This window comes from Anser cygnoides, chromosome 6 (genome assembly GCF_040182565.1).
Source record: "Anser cygnoides isolate HZ-2024a breed goose chromosome 6, Taihu_goose_T2T_genome, whole genome shotgun sequence".
NCBI lineage: Eukaryota > Metazoa > Chordata > Aves > Anseriformes > Anatidae > Anser > Anser cygnoides.
This window is the reverse complement of record NC_089878.1, coordinates 15615652-15642468: the sequence shown is the minus strand read 5'-3', so window position 1 is coordinate 15642468 and position 26817 is coordinate 15615652. Positions and strand designations below refer to the sequence as shown.

The following is a 26817-nucleotide window of genomic DNA, read 5'->3' as shown; positions in this document are numbered from 1 at the left end:
TTATCCCTTGTCCGCTGATGGCCAAAAGTCATAGAATGGCCATAAATAAATACGGAGTGGGATATACCTACTTCTCAGGAACTTCATTACTAGGGGAACATCCAAACCAGCGATCAGGAACTTGCTAGTGAGGATGCTGCGTCTATTGCGCTTCACTTTGCTTCTGAGAACAGTGATCTAATAAGACCGGGCAGGGAAGAAGGGATTGAAGATACAGATATAGTAAGTAGAATCATTGAGATTGCATGTCATGCCTCAGCAGTGTTCTTTCCCATTTCTGAAGCCTTTCTTAAGGCTATGTGTGCACATGCTAGTTTCTTGATCCTTAATTCTAGCGTATTCTGGCCAGTCTCCATACTATTTGATGGAGGTCTCAGATATGCTTTGTGATCTTAAGTAAGCATGTTTCCTCTTCAGTGTGCTGTAGAAGATGCCTTGATAAGCATTGAATTGATGCTGGTACCATAGATCGCTCAAACATGTTGCTGTGAGTTGGTGAGCTGCCATGTGTTTGTTAAACCCCAGTAGCTGGCTCTGGTAGGGTAAGCTCAGATAGAACTGCCACTTAGCCTGTCTTCCTGGCAAGTTATGTGTACGCAGTTAGCTGTTATGGTTTGGGGACAATGGTTACTAAGCTGTGTGCCTGCACCCCTGTTTGTATTTCATGTCTGGAGAACAGGCTCTTGATCAGTACTGTCTGAGCCTGTTGGCTTCAGGGTCAGTGGAAGGATGGCTAAGCTCCCAGTTACTGAAGTGGAGTCGTTAATGGATGAGGAAAACACTTAGTTTCAGAAAACTATCATAATCCCTGTTTATATGATATACAGTGCTGCATTGCAACTTGAGAGCATTAATTTCTGGAAACAAACTGGGATTTACTACTTTTTTTCTTTTTTTTGCAACTATAGCCTGAGCAACCTCCTCAGAGGAGAAAAATGGTGAATGTTTTTACACGTTTGTGTGTGTGTATGTATATATACACATTGTGTGTGTATTTTTTTAAATATTTATCAGAAACTGTTAGGAGATGTGTGTGTCCATGCATATATGTATTTGTGTGTGCGCTGATTATACTCAAGCTGTCCAACTATCAACTACTCCAAAAAACAACAACCAACAAACCTAAATGTTCTCAGCTATTTCCACTAACTACTGTTGCGGAATTGAATTTATACCACAATGTAGCAGTGATTTAGGATTTATTTTACATCTTTATGGTAAATAACAAGGTTAGATTGTATGATTTTTAACAGCACTTAATCAGCATTTGATCTTCAACCAGTTTAACAGAATGATTTCAGTGGTATTTGCTACAATAGGAACAGCAACTGAAAAGATTCAAGGATGATAAGATTCACCCAAAACTTACTGCAGGGTCCCGGTGGGTGTCTAAATCCAGTCACGCGCTGCCAGATCACCCCCTGGTATGAGCTACTCATCTGCTTCCTGGTCGGCGTTTGCTGGTGGCCAAGCTTGTCCCTTGAGGAGCCGGCCCAGAGGTGCTCCTCTCCTCAGGGTGCCTGAGAGGCATCCCAGCTTGGAAAGATTGAGGATGCTGCAGTCCCTGGAGAGCTCAAGGAGCTCTTCACTTGGGGCTGTTATTTGTAGGACCATGAGACAACTGGCTGTGAATTAATGTAGCCAGGATGGAAGAATACTACAGGCAATTTTGGGATTTTCCTCTGAACCTGCCGTTCTGGTACCTCCCAGCAGGGAAAGTTCTGGTACTCCTCAGCGCCCAGGCCTCAGAGTCTGAGGTGCGATCAGTGAGAGCCCTTTAGTGCTCACCCATTACTTGTGTTGCCCGTGGACAGTAGAGGACCGATGTATCAGGAGTTAATCTTGAGCTGTAGCTGAGCTGGGGGAAAAGCTACTCCACCACATTTTTGGTTCAGCCACTATATTTGTAAGATGAAGTGATTGACTTGGATTCCTTACCACACTGTTCTTGTGCTCTGACGTGATCTGTAGTTTCCCCATGAGGGATTTCAGTGGGTACCTGATTGAAGGCAATGCCGTCCTTCCTTCGTGGCCCTGGCCATGGAATGGTCGCATCGAGGCCTACTGTGTCTCATAAGCCTGAGCAAGGCTCACGTCCAGTGCAGGAGTAGAGCATACTCTCTGCAAGTATTTAACCTAAGAATTCAAGTGTATGATAAGGCAATGTAAATGTACATTCTGAAGACTTTTTTTGCATAGAGTTCTGTAAGTAGTGTCTTATGTCTGCAGTTTTCATTTTTCTCCTTTTTCAATAATATTCAATTTTAGAACAAGCTTTTACCTTACGATTTAAGAGGGAAATGGGTGTGAAGGAGATGGGATACAAAAATACTTCATCTGATGGCGCTAAAAGCATGCAAGGTTAGGTTGAGAATGCTTGTCTGTCTCTTACAGGATTCAACTTACTGGGTAAATATTCACCACCTGGAGTACACAGATGGAGGAATCCTGGACCCTGATGATGTGCTGGCAGATGTTGTGGAAGACAAAGATAAGGTAGAGTCTGAGTGAAAATACTACTGCTTTTTGCTATGTCTTTTCAAATAACTAATGATACATTCTAATTTCTTGGATCTCCACCAGGTGAGGTGGATGTTGAATATCCTTAAATTAAACACATCTGCCTGTAAGTGCTGTAGCACTGTTTCTGGAGTAGAACTGGGGGCAGGGTGAAGGGGAAAGCATGACCAAAACAATGAAGATAATCAGAGGAACCTAGCAGTTGACTTAGGACTTAACCTTTTCAAGCAGTTTTGTGTTTCCTTTTATTGCTGTATGAAAACTGTGGTGAAGGAATGAGAGTTTTACAAGACTTTTTTTTTTTTATGCCACTTAAAATGTCTTTGATAATCTCTTCTGCTTAGAATTAAGTTTCTGAGAATCATTCAAATGTCATGGCTGAATGTGTGACAAAATAAACAGACAAATTCTGTGATGACAAGAACAGCTGCCCCAACTGTGTTGTATTTCACAAAGAGTTTCTGTGGTTTGCTACGGGTGTCCTCCCTAGGTAGAGAAATAATAGATGCAGAGGAGTTCCTTTTAATGTTTTTGTAATTATCAGAAAAAAATAGCTTGGGAAACTGGTGACTTATTTCCCTGTTTAAAAAAAAAAAAGATAAAATTTGTAGTACTTCGTGTTGCATAAAATCACAGGGAAAAAATGTTTAGTGACTTGAAACTGAAGATCTAAATGTGGGATATGTTTATAGCTTTGTCTACCTAAGGTGCCATATGCTTGGTGATTTCAAAAATAAACTTTGTGTATTGTAAACAGAAATGCTAGTTCTGCATGCTGTTTGATTGTTTTAATAAAAAGTACATTGCTTTGGTTACAATTAATGGGATGCTGTTTCTCCATACCTTAGCAAATTGCCTAAGAGGTGCCTCCATGACATTTTATGGGTGTTTGTATGGGAATTCTTAAAATCAATGAAGCTATTTTTTTGTATGTACAATTAGCATTTTTTGTTTGTCCTTATTGAAAGTATACTTGAAATGTACAAAACCTTTTTTGGTTTGGAGGAAACCAATTGCTTTCTGAGGATTAGCACTGCTATACAAGGCATAAGGCCATCAGCATAATATGTCATAGAATCAAATAATCAGAGTTAAGGGAAATGGTTTACTTGTCTGTCTGATCAGTTAATAGAAATAAAATAGAATAAAAAATATAAAATAAATATAAAAATATAGAAATAGAATAAAAGCTAACATGTCCAGCATGGATTACCTCTATTTAGTACTGACAAACATTCATGCATTTTTGAGCAGTAGTTTGCAGAACATTTGATATATCATCCAATTTTCTACTTGTTCCCAAAGCCTTATATTTTATCAGTTGGTATCACTATGGTTGAAAATTGTTGCTGATGAAATTCCTACACAACTGTAAACGTAAGCATCTTCTATTATAAAAGTGTTAGGTGGGATTCTGAGGTTGGCTTTTTTGGGGGGGAGCATGAGGGAGGAAGCAAAACAGGATGTTATTCATTGGAGTAGACTGAGACAGTTTAGGAATACAGCAAAATCCTCAATTTCCCTTCCTGTGATGTCTCAATGACATGTGGTACAAATAAGGGAGATACATTCAAGTGTGTCTATAGGTGATGCATCACTGCTGTCTTTTCTTCAGAAGGCCTTGGTGAAACAGTGATAAGTAAGACTTGCTGAACAGCAGTAGCTGCAATGGCTTTTTTTTTTATTAAACTAGAGGAGAAACATGTAATCACATAACAGGACTACTGGTTGAGGGGTCAAACAATTCTTTCATGGGAGTGAAATTGGGCCATAGCACCTTCAGAGCAAGTATATTGAAGTCATTGATACTACCTGCTTGCAGGAATCAGTATGATCAGATAACAAAGAACCAGCCCTATAAAAGGCTTACAAATATTTTGTAATGGTTTTATTGTAGCTTGTTAGCCTTTGAGCCTTGGCCAGTGCTATTCCACACTGAGAATATTGGCTAGGGTATCTTTAAGCTTTGCAAAAAGGGGAGGAGATGTTGAGATCCAATATATCTGATATTTAATTTGGTGTTTAAAGTCCATAAATAGATGAAAGAAATTTTGGTATGTGTATCTATGCACTGATTTTCTTTGGTTAGGATTATCTGAATGTGTGATAAATGAATAGGCCACAGCTTTGTTGCTGCCTTATTCTTGTCATTCTTTCCTTTGTGTCCAAGACAGGAGTGCAGTCTCTCAGGAAATCAGTCAGTCTATACAAAAATAAGCATTGCACTTAACCTCAGTGCCTTTAAACAAAATTGTTTGGCATTGCTGACCATCAAGCTCCTTTGTAGTGGCAGAGGAAACTAGCTGGTGCTTTTTCTTGAAGCATTAATCTGCTCTAGATCATGGTTTGATAGCAGTAAATTAGCACAGTTTCTGCAAAGGAAAATGTGCTTGCTAATCTGTTCAAATTCTTTCACTTTAGCAACAACACGGTGAATCAGGGAGAGTTATCAGATGTAATTTATTTGGAATTTCAAAAGCTTTTGACAGTCCTTAACAATAGCCTGTTAAGGAGGCGCAGCCACTCCTGAGGTGAGCAGCAGAGCGCTGTCATGGGTCGGTAATGACTGAGAGACCAGGATGGCAGAAGAAATGGTCAGCTTCCAGCGGTGGGAAGCTGTGGTGCTGGGACACCCGCTGGGCCTTATTAGGAGTGGTGGCAGCGCTCTGCAGTTCTACTGATGTTAGCTTCATGGTTTCCTCTTGAACTTGAAATTAATTAAAAACCGGATAATAGGCAGTACAGTGGATGAAGTTAATTGCTATCAGCTGCATTGTTATGCATGCTAGAGCAGGTAACCTGTTCCTTGCGCATATAAACTGGTCCTAAATTAGTATTAGATGTGCTTGGTAACATGTCGTGGAAGTGCTTTGGCAATTCTTTATGGCAGGAGCCCCTTGTGCTGTCGCTATAATAATCTATGGCCTGAATGGGATGTCAAAGCTAATGTTGAACAGTTTTAAAACAGTTTGTTTTCACTGAGTTATCTAGCCAAGTGGTTTGTGTCCTGATTGCTCTGTATGGTAGATTAATTCAGAAACTCAAATTTTGTCATTTGAATAAGAAGGCTATTTAAACTGTCCAGTTTTAATGTGTTTTAGCTATAAGTGGAGTCTTCTTTGTATGCTATTCTTAACAGATCTCTCACTTGAAATTACTTCTTTGCCTGAGAAAAATGCTGTAAGAAAATTTGTTGTACCAAAAATGAATACAAAATGTTTCCCTTCATATCGTTGTGTACGCTGAGCCTGTGTTTGGCACGTCTTAACTCAATAAACTTGATGTACTTATCTAGATTTCCCTCTAATTTATTTATGGAGTTATGTTTTCATATATTCATAAACACTTCAGAAGACTAAAAGGATGTAATGGAGCTCTATGTTCATAAGTTAAAACTTGCTCAGTTTACAGGAAAAGAGTTTAAACTGTTAATAACTTCCTAGAACAGAACAGTCCTGCTGCTCTCTGAATGTGTTAAAAACTGTATTTTCCTTGTAGAGTTCTGTATCTAACCTGACTTATATAAATATTTATCTTGATAGGACTAAATACAATAGCTCTGCAGCTATCAGCAGAGCCCTTCTGAAGTAGGATGTGATTGTCTACTGTCAAGGGTGGCTTTTTTTCCCTTTTTCTTCCTTGGTAAGACTCCCCATGCAGGCGCAAGTAACGCTGATAAAAGCGCAATATTGCAGCGTCTACAATTTGACCACCAAAGCTGATGAACTTACTGGAGAAACGGTATCCTCATACAGTCAGTGATGCTGGCAAAAGATCTAGGCTTCTCAGCCTAGAAGGTACTGTAAGCTTAGCTTCTCCAAAGGCTTGCTTGCCTTGTTAGCAATTCAGTTGGTTTAAGCAGACCAAGTGTGATGTGTGAGGGGAAGTGTGGTGGTTTTATTTATTTATGTATTTTTAAGGAATGGAAGGAAAAGAGCATGTGATGATGATGCTTAGTGTTGTGCTGATAGTGGAATAACCAGCAGGCCGTGTGGTCTCAGAAATACTTTTTTTCTTGGACTCTTCCTTGGTTAAATACAGGTGACCTGTATGTTGTTTTTAACAGCTGCAGAAGGGTTTGAAGCATGCAGAGCAACATAAATGAAATGCTGACAGTGACATTCAGTTAAAAGATTTTTAGGGATTGTAACTGTCATTTAAATGTTTCTAATGATGATATCAAGTAAATAGTATGAATCAAGTGTAGTTCAAATTATTTTAGCCAAGCTCTTAATGACATAATAAATAGCAAAATCAATGAACTCTTCCTTCTCGATTCACTACCAGCAGAAATGTGATATTAAGAAAACGTATGCTGGAAGGTCTCCAAATGCTGGAGAAATTGTCTGCTGCTGATTTGAAAAGAGTTATTGAGCTCACGTGCTCCTGCAAAGAATCTGAAGATCTGGCTGAAGCTGTTTTTTGTAGAGGATGCTAAGTACCTTCTTAAACCTTACTTCAGACAGGGTTGTTTGCAAGTAGCTTTAGTTTCAATGAGGAGCTTAGAGCAAGGCCGTATTGTGAATGAGAGGTTGGTTTGGAGTAGTTGCTTCAGCAAAGTGCGAAAAGCTTGGATTCAGAGCGGATATCAACTTCCAGGATAAACTGTACGCAGGAAACGTCTCTGAGTACCTGACAGACATGCTTTCTTTTAGCAGCCACTGAACTTATCTGTTGTTTCCAGGTAGATTTAGTCACTGTAAGCGCTGGGTGGTTATAGTACTTACACAGCATTTATTTTGTGATCCAAGTGTGACTCTGGAGGCCTTTGTTGTCATTCCAGCAGTGGAGGTGATGGCACACTGTAAGATGCGATGTTTATTTCAGTTAAGTTTTATGGAAGCTGTTCCACCTCTGGACAGTTTCTTTTCATGCATGCTATCATTTTCCCTTCTAAGTGGAAAAGGAAGTTGGAACTGAAGTAACTTTTGTGTAAGTAAAGTTGTGGCTGAAGAGTATCTGAGATGTTGAAGGAAGTGACTTCTACAAGCGGGTTGATCAATGGTAAAATGAAGTCAAAATCGCAAGGCAAGGAGACAGGAGTATCTTGATCTAAAAAAAATATAAATTTAATCATAAAGGGCTATGGAATTCTCAGTGAACTTCTCCTAATGGGGAGCTACAGCATTGCTGCTTTAAAATCTGTAACTGTGAATCCTTGGCAGAGGCCCTATTTCAGTTAGTTTCCAGTGGGTCAGTAGAGCCTGAAAATGCTGGGCTTTACCCATTTTTTTTGTCATGTGGTTTAATACTGAAACATATGACCCATACGTATTGTGCATACTTAACAGAGAGAAATTTTGTTCAGACTCTAGACCTTTGTCTAATTGAGCTGTCTACTATTTTCTCTAGGGTTTTGTAATTTTCTGATAACTGCAATGCAGAATGGAGTTTTTTATTCTTTAGTTTGTTGTACAGCAGTATATTACACTTGTATAGAAAAAACAAAGCAAGCCATGTAAGACTGTTACGGCTGAGAGCTTCGACTTATTGAAGTGTATGCTGCGGTGTAGGCTGCTCTACAAGTTGTTGTATATTATTCAACTTTCCCCCAGAGAAGGTTTTGAAAATATATTTCCCTTTGATATAAAGAATGAGTATGTAAGATATGTATCTGGTAGCACAGAAAGCAACTTTTGGTTTCTTATGATGCGGAGGTAATGTTTTAAGTGTGAAATTGATGTGGGCTAGTCCACATAGGTGTATGGTAACTCAAATGTTTTGTCTTCCATAAATCTGCGCCAAAGAAGGCATGAAATAAAGGGAAAAATTGAAAGGTAACTTTTGTTGCTCCTGGACTCAGTTTTTGAGATGCAGTGTTTTGTTATGATATTTCATAGATTAATACCATAGCCAAGTTATTGTTTTAATGTATTTGATTTCATGGGCTGTTAAACTGGTTGCAGCAAATACGCCCTCCAGAGTTTTGATACTTAGTGCTGCTGGCAGAGTCTTGATCGTGCTACTGTAAGTTTGAATGCCTTGGTTGAGAGACCTGTTGTCCCGAGGCAGCCAGGTCTTATCTTTAGTTCTTGGCCATAACGGGGTAAAATAAGGATTAGTACATCAAAAGCCTGGTACATTTTAAGGTGGGGAAAAGTGAAGTAGCAGAACCTTGGCCAAGCTGGTATGTAAGGGCTGTAGTTCTTTGATTTTGATTTTACTGTGTTTTTCTGAAGTGTAGTTTTCAGGCTGTGGTTAATAACTCTGCCAGAATATATGTAGGTATTTGGCTGTTATTGCTTCTGATTTTTGCTTTCACATCTTGTGGTTTCACTAATGAGATCCTATAGATATGTAAGTCTTAAAATTTGATTAACAAAAAGGGTAACTAATAATTTATTCATCTGACAAACCCTAAATTGGTAGAAATGAAACTCTTTATTTTGAGTAGTGAAGTTACAACCTCCAAAACCATGATAGTGTTCTTAGCTTTGTTACATTCCGAGTAGTCTGTTTCTTTCCTGTAAAATAACTTGTAATGTGATGTTCCAGTTGTAATTTCCCATAATCAAAGTTACTGGGATATGAAATTGTTACCATTGACAGTAATGATTCCACAGTACTGTTCACAAAAATATTCTTGGCTAGTTCTGAGCAATGAAGATACGAACACAAACACTGCTGTGAATAAAACCTCTGTGCAGCTTCTGTTCTATCAAGGGAGTCCATGTAAGTTATTCTTCAGGTGTCTGATAGTTAGCTGAGCATCTTATATCTACAAGGAGGGGAAGCATCAGAAAAGGGCATATTGTAAAAACCTTTATGCTTTTGAGCACCTTAAAATAGAGAAAAAAGTGAGATGCAGGTCAATCCTAGAGCAGAATAGAGTAGCTACCCTTTTGCATTGACTGCAGTGACGGCCTTTCCCCTAATCTTGAGTCACAGGCTTTTCTTAACCTATTGGATTTGTTAAAAAGGACCACGTCAATGCTTGCCAAAAAATATGAGTTCGTATATGCTTTATGTATGGTTTTGTACTTATGTATATTTTCTATGGTTAATTCTTTCTTTTGAAGGCATGTTGGGGAAGGGGGACGGTCACGTTTTGGGGGGTGGGGGGAGGGGAAATGTAGACTTTAATTTGCTGACCCTTTGAATTAAGATAGAGTTTTGTGTTTGTTATTGATGAAATTGTATGCAATCCTGTCAAGCTACAGCCTTTTAAAAATAATAGTAAAAAATATAGAGAGAGAGAGGGAAAAAAAAAAACCACACTTCTCAGGAAGAAAAGGTTTTATGCCTTTTTGAGCCAGTACTTGTTTAGGAAACAAATATTTGATTTCAGTCCTGTGTAATAGAGTGTGCCGTGAATCACCATATATGTGTGTGTGTATATATATATATATATATATATATAAATAAAATGATATTTTGATACGAATTAGTCTGTTTATTTTTGAAGTGGGATCTGAACTGTGAGTACCAGGGGTAGAAAATCACTATCAGTAGAACTTACTAAGCAACACGTTATTTCAGTAATGCAGTTTCTTTTAGAACACAGATTATGAAGCTTTGCATTTTTATGAAATTTGTTTTAATTTCTTGCTGCAGAGGTGCCATGCATTATTCAAGATTATAAAATGATTTGGATTTCAGGAGCATTTGGATTTGCTGATGAGGATTTCAAGCTGTGTAATTATGAAACTGAATCCGCGTAGGTTGGAAGTTCAGAACTCATTAGTGTAATCATTAAAATAACTATTTTTTAAGTGTGGTATTACGTTCCAGGGTGTGCAATTACACTATCATGTGCTCCTGGTTACTGGAAACATTCTCGTAATAAACTTCAGGTCTAGTGATATGCTTCAAGGTAAGTTTGTAGCTTTAAGAACAGACACCTGGTCAAATGTTGCTTTGCTTATTAAAGAAAATTCAGTTTTATAGATTTACAGCCATAACACAGTGCCTTTATGCATAAATTAACGTCCTGTTTATCCTAGAAAATCATAAGCTTTTACATATTTAGTGCTGTATAAAGTCATTTTTCTTAAAATGAATATTGTCCTGGCACATATTACAAGGGTTCCTTATTTCAGCTGTAGCTACTTTACAAGTAAAAATGTGCTTTAAAGGTCCTTAACAGATGGACTCCAAAACTTTTTTTCCATTACAATGTTTTTACTTTAATGTCCTCAACTGTGAATGCTTTCTCTGAACGTTTGTAATCACCAGAGCTTTTCATTTTGCCATAGTATTACATTACTTTTCTAGATTAAAGAAATTTAAATGCTACTGTGGATCTGTGGCACTAATAGGATTCATGAAAACTTTGGAGTACAGCTCCCTGTTTGAATGCTAGGAAAGGGATTCTTGAGTTAGTCCTTTCTGTCTAAGATACGTGCGAAATTGTGGTTTGTGCTTTTCTAATTTGATTTTCTACTGATCCCTCTATCTTACTTGTATTCTGGTATTTTTAAAAATGGATATTAAAAAGCAATAGATATACAGCAGGGAGCAGGTTTGGGACTTGGATCAGTTGTGTTTTGGAGAGAATTCAGCTGTACCACTGCAACGCTTTCTCTCAATCTGAAGATGTTTTGTCATCTGGGCACTAAGTATTGTAACCAACTGGGGGTAAGACAAGTGAAGCAATTAGTTTCTGTTTCTCAAACAATGAGAGGAATGGAGGGAGAGAGTTCGTTTTAAGTACATCTGGTCACAAATGAGATGGGCATTCACATATCCTGGCAGAAAGAAGCTCTGTGTCTCTTTTCATAAGGCTAGCCTGGCTCAAGTTGTTTTTTCCTCCTTAGATTTTTCTTGATGTAACATTTGGAATTCTGTCTATTCATGTTGACGTTTAACACACGTGCTTATATACACTTGATGTTTGGCAGATGAATGAAAATAAGGGAGCCTTGTTGTGGCAAGTTATTAGTTAATGCTGCCATTTCTAACCACTGTTTTTTATTTTGTTACATTCTTTCCATGAAACATGATGGTGATGAGTTATGTGGTGTGCCAAATGGAGTATTTAGAGAACAGCAATGAAGCTGTTGAAAATTTGACATATGTAGAAGTTTATATGTATGTATAGACATATAAATGTATATAAAAGTTTGTGTGTATAGACACTTGTGTTGTAAAGAGAAATTAGGTGTTAAATAAAGTTGAAATAATAAAATAATTTCAAATATTAAAACTGCAATTTTTATATTGAACATATTAACATGATACTAGAAATTTAGAAATGTTTGCATTCCTTCCTCCCCCATAATCCATTTCGGGAATATTTCCTTGAGAATACACAGTATCTTTGCATCCTGTCAGCATGTACATGTAATTTGTAGCTAATGAATGGTGTGTAAAAGTTGAAAATCAAATACTTCAGTATTAGTCTTTGATAATTAGAATTAAAACTTGAATTTGCTTAAGTTGCACATTTTTATCAATGTAAATGTGGTATCTGCAGTGATGTTTCATACCAGTTGAGTTGTTACTCATATTCAGAAAAAAATTGTTTGGATGTATTCATCGTTATAAAACTGAAGTAGTCCCTACCTGGAGCTTGTATTCTAAAGATGCTTCAGATGAATGCCATCCATCTGCTCGTGTATCTTATGGAAATGCACAGTAATAGAACAAATGGCAAGGTGTTAAATTTGTAGATGTAAAAAAGATAATACTTGGCAAACAGGAATTCTAAGAGGTGATTTTTTTTTAAGAATTAGTGAAGTTGACCTGCATACACTTCAGCTTGGTTAGAGGCATCGTTTGTTATGTGTTCTTGAAAATTGAACTGAAAACAAGCAATAGTCAGAACCTAAGATGAAAATACATGCAGAGCTAGTCAACGAAGCCTAAAGATGTGTTGTGCCTTCCCTGAACAGCATGAAAATAGTACATGGCTTTATACCACTGTTTTTGCCAATTTGTATTTTTTCATGTGTGTCATTTCTTACTAGTTAAAAGTAACCAGTTTTAAATCTCTGCCTATTTTGTTACCGTCCTCCTTTTTCAAAATACATTTCATGTCTTTTTTGCTTTTTTTAAATAAGAGCTAACTTTTTGATGAACTCAAGTTCTACTCTTGTGATTATTTAGCAGAATTTAGTAATTATAGTAATTAGTGTTTTTTTAAAAAGTACACTTTTCCCAGTGCGTTTTTAACTTTAAGGTATAATTCTCAAGAGGATAATGAAATATACTATGGTAGATCTTGCAATCAAGTTAATAAAATCAAGTTGCTAATCATTTTTTTTGGAAGAACCTCCATTAGAGAAGATGAAGACTTGCTCTTTTGCTGAAGAAATGTCTTCATTTGCTGTTGATTGAGGTTCTAAGCTTAAACTGCTAGGTTTAGCTTGACCCAGGTCATATTAGTGGCACTTTCAAGTTATGATTGCTTGCCTTCCTGGGACTACACAGAGATTACTGACTGATAAGAAATCAAAGAACCGGGTTTCAGAGTACTGAGATTTTCCTGATCTCAATGTTTTACATCTTTAAAATCTGAGGAGTCTTTCATATGGTGCTAATGCATTTTATATTAACACTTCTGAAAAGTTTTCCTTAGATGACATGTTTCTTAGAACATTTTATGTTCAGTCTTTAAGGAAGGTTTCCTAAACTTTTTTATATATCTTAATATCTACCCCATAAGAATCAAAGCTGTAAGTAAAAACTGTATGATCAGGAAATTCCTGTAGCCTAGTTTAGAATAATGCTAATGAGGTGAACAAACAATGTAGCAGCAGGAACTAGGTGTCTTGTGGTACTCTGCTGTACCTTCATGGCATTGAAGTTAATCTGCTGGAGTGGGTACAAAATGTATTTTGTGAAGAACTTTGATAACTGTGGGTGGCAAGTTTAGTTTTGAAATAGATGCATATGAAGTTAAAACTACCCACTGGCTTTATTAATAATCTTTGTATGGAACTGAAGTTCTTGCTTTTAACCCTCAGTACTGGTTTATAGTAACTGTTATGAATAGTTGAGTTGAAGGCTTTTTTTCGTTAGATGACTGCTTGTTTTTTTTAACTTGTATTTAAAATCCTGTAATTTTTTTTTTCAAAATCAGTTTTGTGTTGCTTGACAGAAGTAGAGTAGAAAGTATTCCTAACATTCTCTGAAAAGAAAATCTGTGATCCTTTTATTTTTACATTGGCAAGAGTGATGATTGTTTGGAGCATATTGCATAGGAGACCACTCTTTCTCTGTTACAATTTTGCAGTATACTGCAGATGTTGTTTTTATAATCTATATTTTAATGTTTTAGTGAATTAAAGAAAAACTGAAGGTGTTTTTCTTTCTTCCACAAAAGCAGTATGTATTGATGGAAAACTGTTGACACTATCCATCGTGATGGGGAGTATCACACTTGACATGTCTTCCCTTTCGCTCCCTGTCTTGAACTCTGAAGCACCAAATGGCTTAAATTAAGAATTGTATGGGATGCGTCTCTGAACACAGAATCTAAACCTCTTTTGTGTAAACTCAACTTGAAATCCATCATAAGTTTTGATATATTCCATATTAGAAGTAGTTAGCATTTGTTTTTTGCTCCTTTCCCTTGCCACTTTTAGGAGTTTGTTCTGAAATTGCTGTTCTCTGGTTTAGAACACCAGCACAGACGGAGAACTTCTGCGCTACCTTTCTGCAGAAGTTTGACTAGTATGCAGGTATTTAGGCTGGGACTGGTCCAAGCATGGTTGCACATGTTGCAGCTTGGATTATTATTTCTGTTTATTTTCAAGAACTCTGTGTTAATTCCACCAATGGTCTCTTCCACGTCTTCTGTAGTATGCTAATACTGCTTTGTCCTTCCCATTCAGCGTAACCACACCAGGTTTGCATTTTTAGTGGTTGATTAATAAATTTATCAAATGTTGTGCTCACCTTTCCCAGCCACTGAACTTCCAATTTGTAGCAAAAACTTCGTTAGGACCATATGCATGGTTGTGAAGACGTTTATATAAAAAAAAAAAAATGCATCTATCTCCTCTTGCTGCAGGCCTTGAGATCACCTGATAATTTTTTTTATACAAAGATATAATTTTTAGCTCTATAGATGCTGTTTTTAAAACCAATTGTGTTAATGTTATGGGTTAAAGTATTAAATAGGTTTGTTTCCAAGATTCAAAACCCCAGTAATCAACTCAATTTGGTCCAAAGTACTTTTTGGTTTGATGCCAGTTGTTTGGTCAAGTAGGCAGAAAGCTGACTGCTTCCTTTACATGGCAGGGTCAAGCATGCTTAGTATCTTTGGAGGTAAAGCAGTGCCCGCGTGGGTGTCAGACCACACGGGCATGTCACCTGCTGTAACAAAGTCCAAGGAACAGGAGGAAGGACGTACTTTGGTTCTTGGGCAGAACTTGGGAATGTTTAGCTGGGTTTTCTTCTGTACAATGGGGTAGACTTGAACACTGTGTTGTATCTTTCCTGTTAAGCCTTGTGTTATTTAGTGAATTACTTTAAACTAAGGACGTCGTACCCATTTAATTTAATACTTTACATAACAAATAACTTATAATTAGGTATATTTTCACTGGGGGAACTGTTCTGGTGACTGATTTTGTGATTATCACACTCAAGAGTTGCTGACTGGAGAAGGGGATCTTCTGGATATAAATTTTCATATGCTTATTAAGAAAGATTGTAAACTGTATAAAGGGATATACAGAGGACTTTAGTTTACCTGAAGGGTGTGTTTTTTGTGTCCTTACTGCTATTCAAACCTTTGATCTGTGTTCCTGACTGTGGAAAGAGCAAGTCTTTATCATATTGAGTCAGCACTGTGGTATGCCACTTCTATAATGTGAACAGATTTTCTTCAATAAAGTGGCACTGCTTTTGCATGTTATTTCTTAAAACTGGACTGTTGGTTCTCCAGAGGGAGGGTTAGCTTCTCTAGTTTGCCAGCTAAATTAAACAAATAACCGGTCATTAACCCTTGCTGAGGAAGGTGCTCAGTTTCAAGGAATCGGATTATTTTGCCTGCTGTTCAGTATATACTTCTAGGCATTTGTTCAACAATGTACTTGGTGATGAAAGTCTGTTCTTTCCTGTTGTTATTTATAGGAAAAGAAAGCGAATTCAAGACAGGTTGGTTGACTCTAACAATCAGCTCCCAGGAGAGAAATGGCATGAAATGTCCAAGATGTCTGACTCCTTCTGGAATTAGCAGGGGCACTGTTCCTTCGTGCAGATACAGTCCATTGTACGCAGTGGCTGTAATCTCTTGGTAATTACAACATGGAGAAGGGTTGTACTTAAGTGTACAGTGAGTTTTGAGGAAACATCTTGCCCCATGGATTTGTGTGTTTGTCTTCTAAAAGTGCTGGGAATCTTGCTATTTTCAGTGATTGAGTGGCTTTGGGATGTAATGCAAATAACCCTGGCACTCCTCATTGGGTTTCTGTCAAAGCTTTTAAAAGGCTTTAGGTAATTTCGAGGTGATTCTAATGCAGCTTAAAGTTCTAATCCGTACTTTGAAGTAGAGCAAATTCAAAAGGCTTGTATGTGGCCATAGATTTTTAAGTGTTTTTTTCTTGTACTTCAAAAAAATATTATATTGAATATTCAGGTTGATTGAATTACTGGCAGTGATGGAAAACAGAGCCCTGTGGTTATCCAGGAGCAGAGTGCAGCAGCTTGTAATTGTGGATTGAACAACCTGGAATGGAAAGGTGGGAAATAATGCTAGCGTTCCACAGACATAATCACAAGTTGATTACTGCCTTGGAAGTGCTTGTTAGCGAGGGGCTCGATGCGTCATTTTAGCAAACAACATGGAGCATAGGTCAAATTTAAATGAAGCAGGTGACCAGTAGTGTTGAACTTCGGATGCACTTTGAAACAAGTGCCTGAGACCAAAAAGCAATTCTTGTATTACGCACAGGAGTGTTAATAATATTTGCTTCACACTAAAAATATATATATATATTTTTTTTTTAAATAGCATATGGCTTTTCCTTTTACTCTATGATACAATGTAAGACTATTTTTTATCCTGTCCCTTGTAACCTTCCTATGACTCTTCAGAGCAGGGTTAAGGCTTTGGGGATAATATGATTGTGTTTTCGTAGTTCAGCTCCTAATTTTTTGCATTTATGAAGTTGCATTTTAGGGCAGTTGTGATGGCCACTCTAATTATTTTTGTTCTGATGACCTGTTGCTGGGGTGTTTTTTCTCCACTGCCTCCACACTGCCCCAGGTATACTAATATATATCAGGTATACTATATATCAGGTATATATATCTGGTATACTAATTCTGTATTATGAAGCAGTCTGACAAAGTGCAAAATCTTGTATTTTTTTTTTGTTTTTAATCTGAAACAAAATGTATATTTCTTCACAAGTGCTGGAACAATTTGAAGAAGATATGCCTAGTTTCTATGGTAGCGTTATAGTATATACCTAAGCATGAGCATTCACTTGATGGCAATTCAAGTAATACCTTCGTAGTTTGAGTCTTCTGTATTACACTTCTTTTTCAAACACAGATAGGAGAAGTAAATTTGTTTGGAGGCTTGCAATTAATCAAATATGTAGTACGTTTCAGCCAGCCCTGTGTGTTGGGCAGTGCCTCTGTTCCTGCATAACAAATAGCACTATTGAATGAGAATTTAGGTTTTAGTGTAGGATAGGTGTGGGGGCTTTTTTATTTATTTTTGTATTATTATTTACTGTTTCATCTAAACAGAGGTCAGTAGTCAACAAGCCCTTTTTCCTGAAGGCAGAACTGTTGTAGAAGAGTTGATCTTCACCTTCTTGGATGTGAAACTGCAGAAAAGATTATGGTACAGCATAAAGGGTTTTGCAACTATGCTGATTAGCTGTGCCACTTCAAAGTTTAGAAAACCTGATGATTGGCCACATGCGGGAGAGGGAAAGCTGATAATTGCAGCATTTGGAACACCAGCTTTTCTTCATTAAAACTAATGAGGATATGAATAATTCTACAGTTTGGGGGGTGTTAAAAAGTAATATAAGAGCTGGAAAGAGAGAGAGTAGTTTGAAAAGAATATCCTTGTGCTGTGATATTTAATTGATCAATGGCTGTTTCATAAAAAGGAAAAAAAAAAAACACCACCAAAACTGTATGTATATGTCAGCATGCTCTGGGAGTGCTATGTCAAAGGGTTCAGCATGGTTGGGATCATTATAAACATTAGCTGTAAGGTGGTGTTTGTGAGTTGCTTGCTTGTCTGCTTTAATTAACATTATTTTGGTAGTAGAACAGGGCTTGAAAGTTAATGTGCACAAATGTAGCAGTCCTACCTGGATTGTAACCCCCAGCAGATGTAGGGGAGAGGAGGGGATGACAGTGCCCAGCATGCTGGTAGGCAGGCATACAGCACCTAACTCAGTCCTAGATGCACTCTGCTGTCCCTGTATAGAAACATAGGCTGTGAAATTCTTTTGGCAATTAGAGGGATGTTTTTTTTCTGGCTTATTTATTTAAAAAGTAAAAATTAGGGGGAATTCAGTCCCTTTTGAAATTGTCCCAAATGAATACAGTATGCGAATACATGCTATTCCTTTTTCTGTTCGCAATTTAATTAGGAACACTAGCCACTCTGGGGAGAATAGCTGAGAACATAAACATGCTTCAAATATCTTCAAATCATATAAGGTAGAACTAAGGAAGAATAACAAACAGCAGATGAGGTATACTTATTTTGTGGTAACATTCGATTGAATGGTAAACAGTGGGTGTTATTGGGACTTCCAGTACTTGGCTTTTTCCCCAGCATGTTGCATACTCCAAGGAGAAAAAAAAGCCACCAGAATTGTACTGTGAACGTGTAAGTGCTAACACAGTATTGCAGAATACACTCATTAGGAAACTATGTAAAATAATGGAAAACAATTGTATCATGTTAATAGAAGATACATCATTGACTGGTCTAATACATAGGTTAAAGGTGATGAACAGTTAAATTCTGATGTCTTGTTATGAAAATAGATAGTGTTCTTATTTTCAAATGCTTCTTTGTTTTCCTTGGGAGATGAACAGAGGCATCTTTTAGTGATCTTCATGTTCTCTGGCTTCTTGTCCCTAGGTGTCAGGGACTGTTTGCCATCCTTTCCATCTGAGCCAGCCCCTCTTCCTTCCTTTTAACGTAACTTTCTTTTTATCTGAAGTGGTTAGGTAAGACCTCTTGAATGGGTTGAACTGGCTTGTTTGAGACACTATCAATAAATAAAATCAGCAAGTGATTTGCTTAGCAACAAAACAACCAAAACCCCTTGTCCCAAGCAGTTGAGACCTGACAGAAATAAGCAGCTGTGCAAATAAGTGGGTCTACTACTTGGGTTCCTGGCAGCTTCATTTTTAGGCTACCTTCTCCATTCACCTTGGAACTACAGAGTGAGAATTTTTGGGGAAATCCCTTCTTAAAATTGTGTTAATGTTCCAGCTATAGCAAAATCCTTCCACTTACAAAGCCACCGCTGCTGCTTTATTTAAAATGTAGTATGGGCTGGGGTTCTTGAAACAAGTAGTGGCTTCTGATATACCACTTCTTTCTAACATCATGTTTAGACAATTGACAAATTAGTGTGTTTTTTTAATTCTGAAAGCAAGGGGTTGTAGGATTTAGTTTTTTTGTCTGTGGTGTGTTATGTGAGTTATGGCAAAGTTAAGCGTTTTTTTCCATGTTATTTGCTCTATCAAGATTGGTCTACATTTATGTGGAATTGTGATCTATAACTGCAGTGGCTTTTGCTTTAATATATGTAATTTAAGTAGCTAAACAATCTAGCTTTTATGTAAGAATAAAGTTTTTTGAGTAGGCTTATCTGGAGTAAGCCAATTTCAAGCAAGTTATTTTGTTGCCATGAGCACTTGTATATTATTATAGTATACAGTTAGTATGCTATTGTACAGTATTCTGAATTGAGGAAGCTCTGGAGCGAGAAGTAAGGTGAGGTGTTGGTTTTCAGTCTGTAGCTTGGGTTCCCTAAGGTGGATGGACTTCTGTGTACACCAAAACTGGTAGTGGGTTTTGGTTGCAGGAGCTGGCCTGCTCTTCCCTTGAACTCCTGGGAACTTGCATGGTTGGTGTTCAGTGGCAGGGATTTCTGCAGCTTAACTGGGCTCGGTCACCTCCCTTGGGTTGTTTTGAAGCTGCCTCCTCCTGGTTTGTTCGAATGGCTGTTGTTTTAGAGCTCTTGCTGTTTAAAAGGGAGGAAAAAAAAAAAAAACACGGGAAAACCAAACCCACTGTTGCATTATGTAACTAGTAGTAGTGCTTCCTTAGTTGACCTAGGGAACAATGATTTGCAGAATTTGATTAGGTTCAGTGTATTCCATTCATCTTGTAACCCTGACAGCTTGCTTTTCCTTACTTTTTTTTAAGCATTGCAAGTACCTTGCAATTTCCATTTTATGGTTGGGAAAGGGATATGGTAGCGCCCCTGTTCTTTGCACTGCAGAAACAAGTGTTGACTGAAATTATAAGAACTTGTATCTCTTGGTTCATTTAAGGTTTATTGTTATATAAATAGTTACAGAGCTGACCCACACAAGTTGCTTCTCCTTCCTGGATTAGATAGTCCTCATGCTTTGAACTGCTAGTGTGGAGAGGCTGTTGTTTCTTTGACTGGTCTGTTACTTTTGCTGAATCCCATTGAGTTGTGCTTTCCAGAGAACATCCCCTGTTTCTGAATAAGCAAACCATGTTCCTCATTCCTATTCACTTTTTCATGTTAATTCCATTGTTTCCAGCTGTTGTCTTGCCAGGAAAAAGAGGATAACTGGTTGGATGAACATACTGCAGGCAAGACAAATTCTTTATTGAAGTCTAAAACAAAATCTGAGAGGCTCTGTTGGAGTGGCAAACAACTGTTTATCAAAGATTATGCTAAGATTACCAAGTTTTACAAGAGATTGCTCTATTTTGGCACTGTAATGTAGCACATACAGAACATCTTAAACAATTTTCTTTGGCACTTCACAAGTGACAGATTTATTAAACCTTAATACCTGTGCTTTATGGAAGAACGCGGGTTTAGAGCTGAAAGAATTGCAAGAGGCAGACAGTATTTGAAAACGGCCACAGCCAGTTCAGAAGTGTTTGTGGCCGTAAAATTTACTGTGTGTGGAGATGGTCAGCCGCAAACACAGCTGCAGCACTGTGGATCTGTATTTTGTGAGTGCTCTCCTAGAACATCTCTTCATCATGCCAGCGTCCTCTTTCATTATGCATGGGGGCACTTTTGATAGTAAACTGGGGCTCTGGGTTTGTGTTCTGTAAATAAGTGTTAAACAAGCATTATATGCTAAATTTCAGCTGGGAAGGGCGCTTCTTCATGCAATTGTTTCTTGCTGGTAGTATCTTTCAGAGATTTGTTTTTTAACTTTGGGAAACTTGGCACCGCAATAAGTATGCATTCAAGAAATAATAGCAGATATAAACACTAGATGTTAATTGTTTTGAAGTGGCCATGCTGCTAACCTTGTAAATCTGAGCAGAACATCCCCAGGGCAGAAGCCACAAGATGCCCCTTGAGGATACATGGGGAGGTGGCAGTAGTTTACGGGCGGGAGGTGATGCAGGAGCCACTGCTTTTGTAGGCTTTGGAGTGGCTGGGCCAGGCAGTGGCCTTGTACCTTGCTCCTGAGGGAGCTTGGCCTTGGGAGCAAGCCAGCTGGAGCTTTCATGACCGTAGCCTAGAGAATACATCAAACAGTGGTGTGGTAAACTATGCTGTTAGAATCTTTGCTGCTGATACCACTAAGTCACGTGTTGTTAAATAGTTTGCACAAAGGGTCGGTGTGATTTCATGGAGCTGCCTGGGGGTTCACAGTCTCCCCTCAGGTTGCCCATGCCTTCTGTGCCTTTCCCAAAGGTGCTGTGGAGTTGATAATGTCGGGTCCCACTGGGACACTGTCCTCATCTCTAGAAAGTCCTCCTGCAGTGGGATTTTCTCCTTCAGTTGCTTCTTCCCCAAGAGGAGGTGTGGGTGTCAGGGATACGGTGCATTATTATTGGGTCTCCAACTGCTCTTCTGGACAGCGTGTGCTGGGACCTGCTGCTGATCGTGTTGTGGTGGGAGGTCAGCAGTGCTAAATACTGGGGCAAGGTTTTGGCATCTAATACGAGGTGAGGGCACAGATTTTACTGCAGTGTGTTGGTCCATCACTGTCAGGTCAGCCCCCTCGCAAAAAGCGGGGCTGTGGAGGGCTGGGAGGGCTTGTCCCGTGTCTCTACAGGGTGGCTCATCTCCTCTTACTCTTCTGCAGCTGGTTGTTCATTCTTCCTTCTTGTGCCCTCTCCTTTGTAACCCGGTGTCTGGCACTTGGGTGCTAGTGCAATCGCACTTCTTGCCCCGTTCGGTCATCAGCTCACTGTTAGTGATAACGTATTGCTTCTGGCGAAGTCACGGTGCGTTGCATTAAAGTAGTTTTGTACATGGAGTGTATCCAGAGAGACAACTTCTGTGAAAGAAGGCTTGAAAACCCAGATAAGGGGTAGAATAATAATCAGCATGTTGAATGCAGTGACGTTTTAAGCAATTAAATGTTTTCAGGAGAAGTTAGAAAAACTCTTAGGGTTTTTGAAGCCATCTAGCACTTTTTATTTATTTTGGATTATTTCTAATAGCTGGTGTTCTGTTAGCTTGCTCGTGTTGAAGAATTTGTAACAAAGCTATTTATAGTGGGTCTAAGAGACGCCTCTTTTAACTTAATAGAAAAAGCAATTTTTGTACAATTAGATATTGATCTGTTCTTCCCAGTTAATTGCAAAAGATTTTTTTAAATTTGAATTTAGCTGCTTTTAACTATATTCATTAGCTTTCAGTGGCACAAAATGTAAATAACCTTAATGGTTAAATAATATAATCACATATTTCTTATTTTCTTAGTTAGTGTTCTTTTAAAACTATGTTTTTAACAAAGTAGTATCTCTTTATTTGTCTATCTGGATGAACATTAGCGTTTGCAGAGAGCTACTCAGTGGCCAGTGACTTGCAGTATAACTCCTTTGTAATTGTGTCCTGTAATGAGTTAACGCTGTGTATTTCAAAGCGGTTGCTTCAGGAAATAATAGATCTGAATAAACAGAACTAAGGGAGCTTTTACAATGACAGGAGTAGAATATACTTGTATTTGAAAAATACAAATATTTGGAGAAAAGAGTAGAAGCCAGTGTATGTATCTTTTGGGAGGAAATTTTAAAGGTGAACTTAGGATCCTTTGATCCCCAGATGTGAGAACATGTACGCGCAATCAGCAGGCCCTTGTTTGTCATGCCCTCAGGCAAAGCCCATGGATTCTTTACTTTTGGACAGCTGCTTGTGTTGTGCATTTTACCTTAGCACGTGATCATTTTCCCCTAGCTTTTAAAACCACCATTGATTGTTACGGTCTGGGGCAAATGGTGCCCAACTTGACTTTCAAAGTTATTAAGGGCTGGGTCGTAACTGAGTAATTTAGAACTAATATAAGGCACTTGAGAGATTTCTGGTGGTGAAATAAGAAAAGATGAGGGTAGATTTGAAGAAAAAATGAACTTCTATCATCTTAATACGTGACTGACAAGCGGAATTCCCAAGTGTTGGAGCCTGTTCCCAGTAGCTTAAGCCTGGTAGTTTAAGATTGTTAAACAGCTGCTAGGGTACCCTTTCCCTCTTCTCAAGACTGAGGCAGCTTCAGGAGATTGCATAGGCATATATCTACAAAAATGCAAGGCATATATAGTTTGATTGCGGAAAAATAGGTAATTGAGCTGGTTAGGTTCATGTGGAGTTCGCTATATACAAATAACATACATTTTTGACATTCACAGGCTCCATAGAAAACCCAAAGCATGGATTCATAGCCTTCAAATAAGTCCGTCAATTTTGTGGCTCAACAAACCTTGGAGCTTCGTCGTCATCTTTGTCCCCTTCCCCTTTTCCTTTTTCCATGCCCAGAACAAAGAATGTGCAAAAACTCCCAATTTTGAAGAATCACGCTCTCTTTTTTGAGCAGTTCTCAAGTGGTTGAATTGTTTTATGGCTTCTGTCATTTGCTTCCTGAATGAATGGTCCTGTGTTGGGTATGGTCAGCATTATTTGGAGGAAAACAAAACGGGGAAAAAAAGAAAGCCCTCTTCTGTCAATATACGTTTTTGGCCCATTTTGTAGGAATATGAAGGAACAACAAGATTTGATGTGCATCCATTAGCTCTTTTTTGTTTACTTCATTTCTTGGGTTCCATTTTCTGTGCTGTCCTTGTGGGCAGGGGCTGCCTTGTACCAGTATAGGTGAGAGGCAAACTGAACTAGGTGTTTCTTTTTGTCAGGCGTTATATTTATTTCTGTATGACTCTTTCCTGGGAGAGAGGGGTGGACAGAAGGAAAGGGAGAGAAGAATTTCATTGTCTTAAACAAATGAGCTCTTGCACAATTTTGCAGTGTCCTCATGATAAGTACATAAGTGAACAATTTTAAGTATGTTTTGTGGCTTGCTTTAAAAGTCTGGTGAAAAGTGAAATAAGTGTTTAAGAAGCTAAATTTTAATTTGATATCTACTTGATAGTTCTGTACTGAACTACTTCTGTCATTGATTTTACTTTTTAAAACACTGTTTTACAGCCTACTTAAAAATGATTTTCCTACATGTGGGAAATACTGCAGTAATTAAACACATTTGGGTTTATGCATAAATTTTCTAAAATTAACTCTCTCTTTCACACTAATCTTTCTTGTCTTTAATTGGGTTGAAATGTGTGAAAAGGAAAAAGGTTTGATAGGGAACTATTTTTCAAAGAGTCGTTCCACTCCTGTGCATATATAAAGGAGTTGCTAGATATGCTTGGGCCAGGGAGGCAAGGACCCTTCTGTTAAAGGGGAAACATTTCTGTGTTAGTTTCTGCTGCATCATTTTAAAGTAATCTTCTGTTTCCTTGCTCTTTCACTCCAGTAGAGTAATTCAGGTATGCTGCAGTTAGGAACAAAATATCCTTTCACTTAGTGAATTAATGATTTTTAATCAGGAAATTGGGACTATCACTTTATCCATATTATGGATATTTTTTCTTTTACGTTGGTTTTACATTTTATTTTTTGTTTTTTTTTCCCAAGCAGAATTTGCTAAGCTATTCACAAATGGCAATGCTCACTAAACTTTAAAATCTTTAAATGTGTGTCTAATAAGTAAACTAATGCCTGACACATTTGCTCAAAAAAGAGAAATCGTTCTGAAATGTTTGAAGTTAGGGCACGTTTCAGGGGAAGATGGAAAAGTGATTAAAATAGATGTGAAAAATATTTAGGTGTATATCCTGCTGTAGTATTGTTGGTGTAAATTAGTGGAATAAACAGTTGAAATATTTTTATTGTAACAGTGACTTTTGCTTTATTTATAGCTGAATTCTGACTTCCTCCTTTCTTAGTAGATTTGTTTTCTTTTTGGAAACTCTTTTCTAGTGCTGAGTAGGAAACTAGCTTGTTTCAGGTGTAGGTATAAAAACTTTATGCCTAGATGATACATTTTTGTCTTAGGGAACTTTGTTTTTAACCTTTAACTCCATCATCTTGTTTTTTCCAAGTATGTTTGATGTTATAATTATTTTTTCAGTTAACTTGAAATTTATGAAGCATATCTTGGGATCAGCATTCAGTCTTTCACATACAATAACAAATTTGAGACACATGGTTATGCGTTTTGTATTCAACTTTCCACTTTTGAGGAAGTGATTAATCTTTCTTCTTGTCATGTTTCATGTCACAGTAGCACTGTTGTTTTCTCCCTCTGACAGTCTGACACTGTTTAAACATCAGTCTAATTTTGCACGTAAGCCAGTTTAAGAGAAGGCAAAAAAATAAAATCACGTGAGGCATGTCACAATAACTTATTTTCAGAAGCAGCAGGCTTGCAGAAGGCACAACTTGCTCTGTTCTGTCTTGATTTCTGCTGACAGCAGGCTGTGGTGTTAAGCACATAACAAAAATCAGGAGTATTTCAGACAACAGAAGTATGGAAGAGTACATGTCTTCCTGTGAAATGAAAAGGCAAGGCTTATTGGAGGGATAAGATGGTGGAACCAATATACGATTGATTTTGTACTGGTATCTATGCCTTTTTAAGGAAAAGGTCTGCTTTGTGCCACATGTTTTAATAGTTACTGTTTTTCTTAATGTGCTACAGTTCTTAGTGTAAGTCCTACCTGTCACCTTCACCAATTGAGTTTTCACCTTTAAAATGATGCTTAAATACGCTCATTTTGCCCTTATTTTTTGAGTTCACGATAAGCCATACCAAGGTCATGCCATCAGTTATAGATGACTTCTGTTTCCCTGTATGAAATATTTTATGTGCTGTTCCTTATTCTTTCAGTCATCTTAGCTGCAATCGTATGGCAATTTTTTCCTTTCTTTCCCCCTGTGAACCAGCATTTCATGACAAAATGGGAAAATAACTGTTGTTTTGTTTTCCTTTTTTAAGCAACGTGTGCAAGAATCTGAAGGCAATGTAGGTGATGTTTCAAAACCATAACTTCTATTTAATCTCAATAATGGTTTTAATGGGAAACTGTGTATCACCCTATTCCCAGAATGTGTTTAGAAGAAGGTCTAGCCAGTGCGCGTGGTATGTAACGCTGCTCTAAAGAGAAGACAGTTTACGATATATTTTATATGGATTCCTGCATCAGGATCTTTGTGTGAACAGAGTGCAGGAGAAGCAGAAAGCCTTTCAGGTATTTTTTGTATAGTAGATGGTTAACTCTTGTTCTGTATGTGTTACAACTGCTTATTTACCACTTTTGACTAAGGGTGGAAGAGTTTCTGGTGCTGCTGTCGGAGCACTGTGACGTACCGGGTCCTGCACGGCCTGTCCAGGCCTTTCTGTGTTCCTTCTGCCTTCTCACTTCGAGTTGTTGGCCTTGCTGTAAATGTCACTGCATACTTCTTGAGCAGGTTTTGAGGCAAACTAATGGGTGTGCATTGTATGAGGCTTTCTTCTAGATGGCTGATGTCTTTTTCCCCTCTGCAGTTCTGTTTGTTGAAACCCAAACCACCAGAAAAAATCCTCCAGACCATCCGTGACGGATGTGTGGCTAATGTCGTCTTTGGGTCTGAGAAAGCCATTTGGATGAGGAAATGCCAGAAGATCATCTAGTTCTGTAGTTCTTGTGTTAGTTAATCTATTTGGCTTTTCAGAGCTCACTGAAATGATATATAAAAATAGCTCTGTATTCCTTGTAAAGAGAATTTGAGAGATGGTACTGACCAGCAATTTACATTTACAGATCATGCATACATGTGCACCTGGACCTTAGGTAATATAGTTTAGGGAAACAAGTCAGCCTTTAGCCAAACTGAACTGCTTAATCCATTTGGGACAGCATACTCACTG

At 38.0% G+C, this 26817-nt stretch overlaps 1 protein-coding gene across 5 annotated transcripts in view; it reads left to right on the top strand.

The window, feature by feature from the left end:
- PARD3B (par-3 family cell polarity regulator beta) overlaps positions 1-26817 on the top strand; it is a 399412-nt gene that overhangs the window by 25178 nt on the left and 347417 nt on the right. For 4 of the 5 annotated variants that reach the window (XM_066999115.1, XM_066999112.1, XM_066999111.1 and 1 more), the window contains exon 2: positions 2395-2496. The exons of the other annotated variant lie outside the window; for it this stretch is intronic. In XM_066999115.1, the coding sequence (XP_066855216.1) occupies positions 2395-2496 (102 nt within the window). The remainder of the gene's footprint in view (positions 1-2394; positions 2497-26817) is intronic. 5 annotated transcript variants of the gene reach the window in all.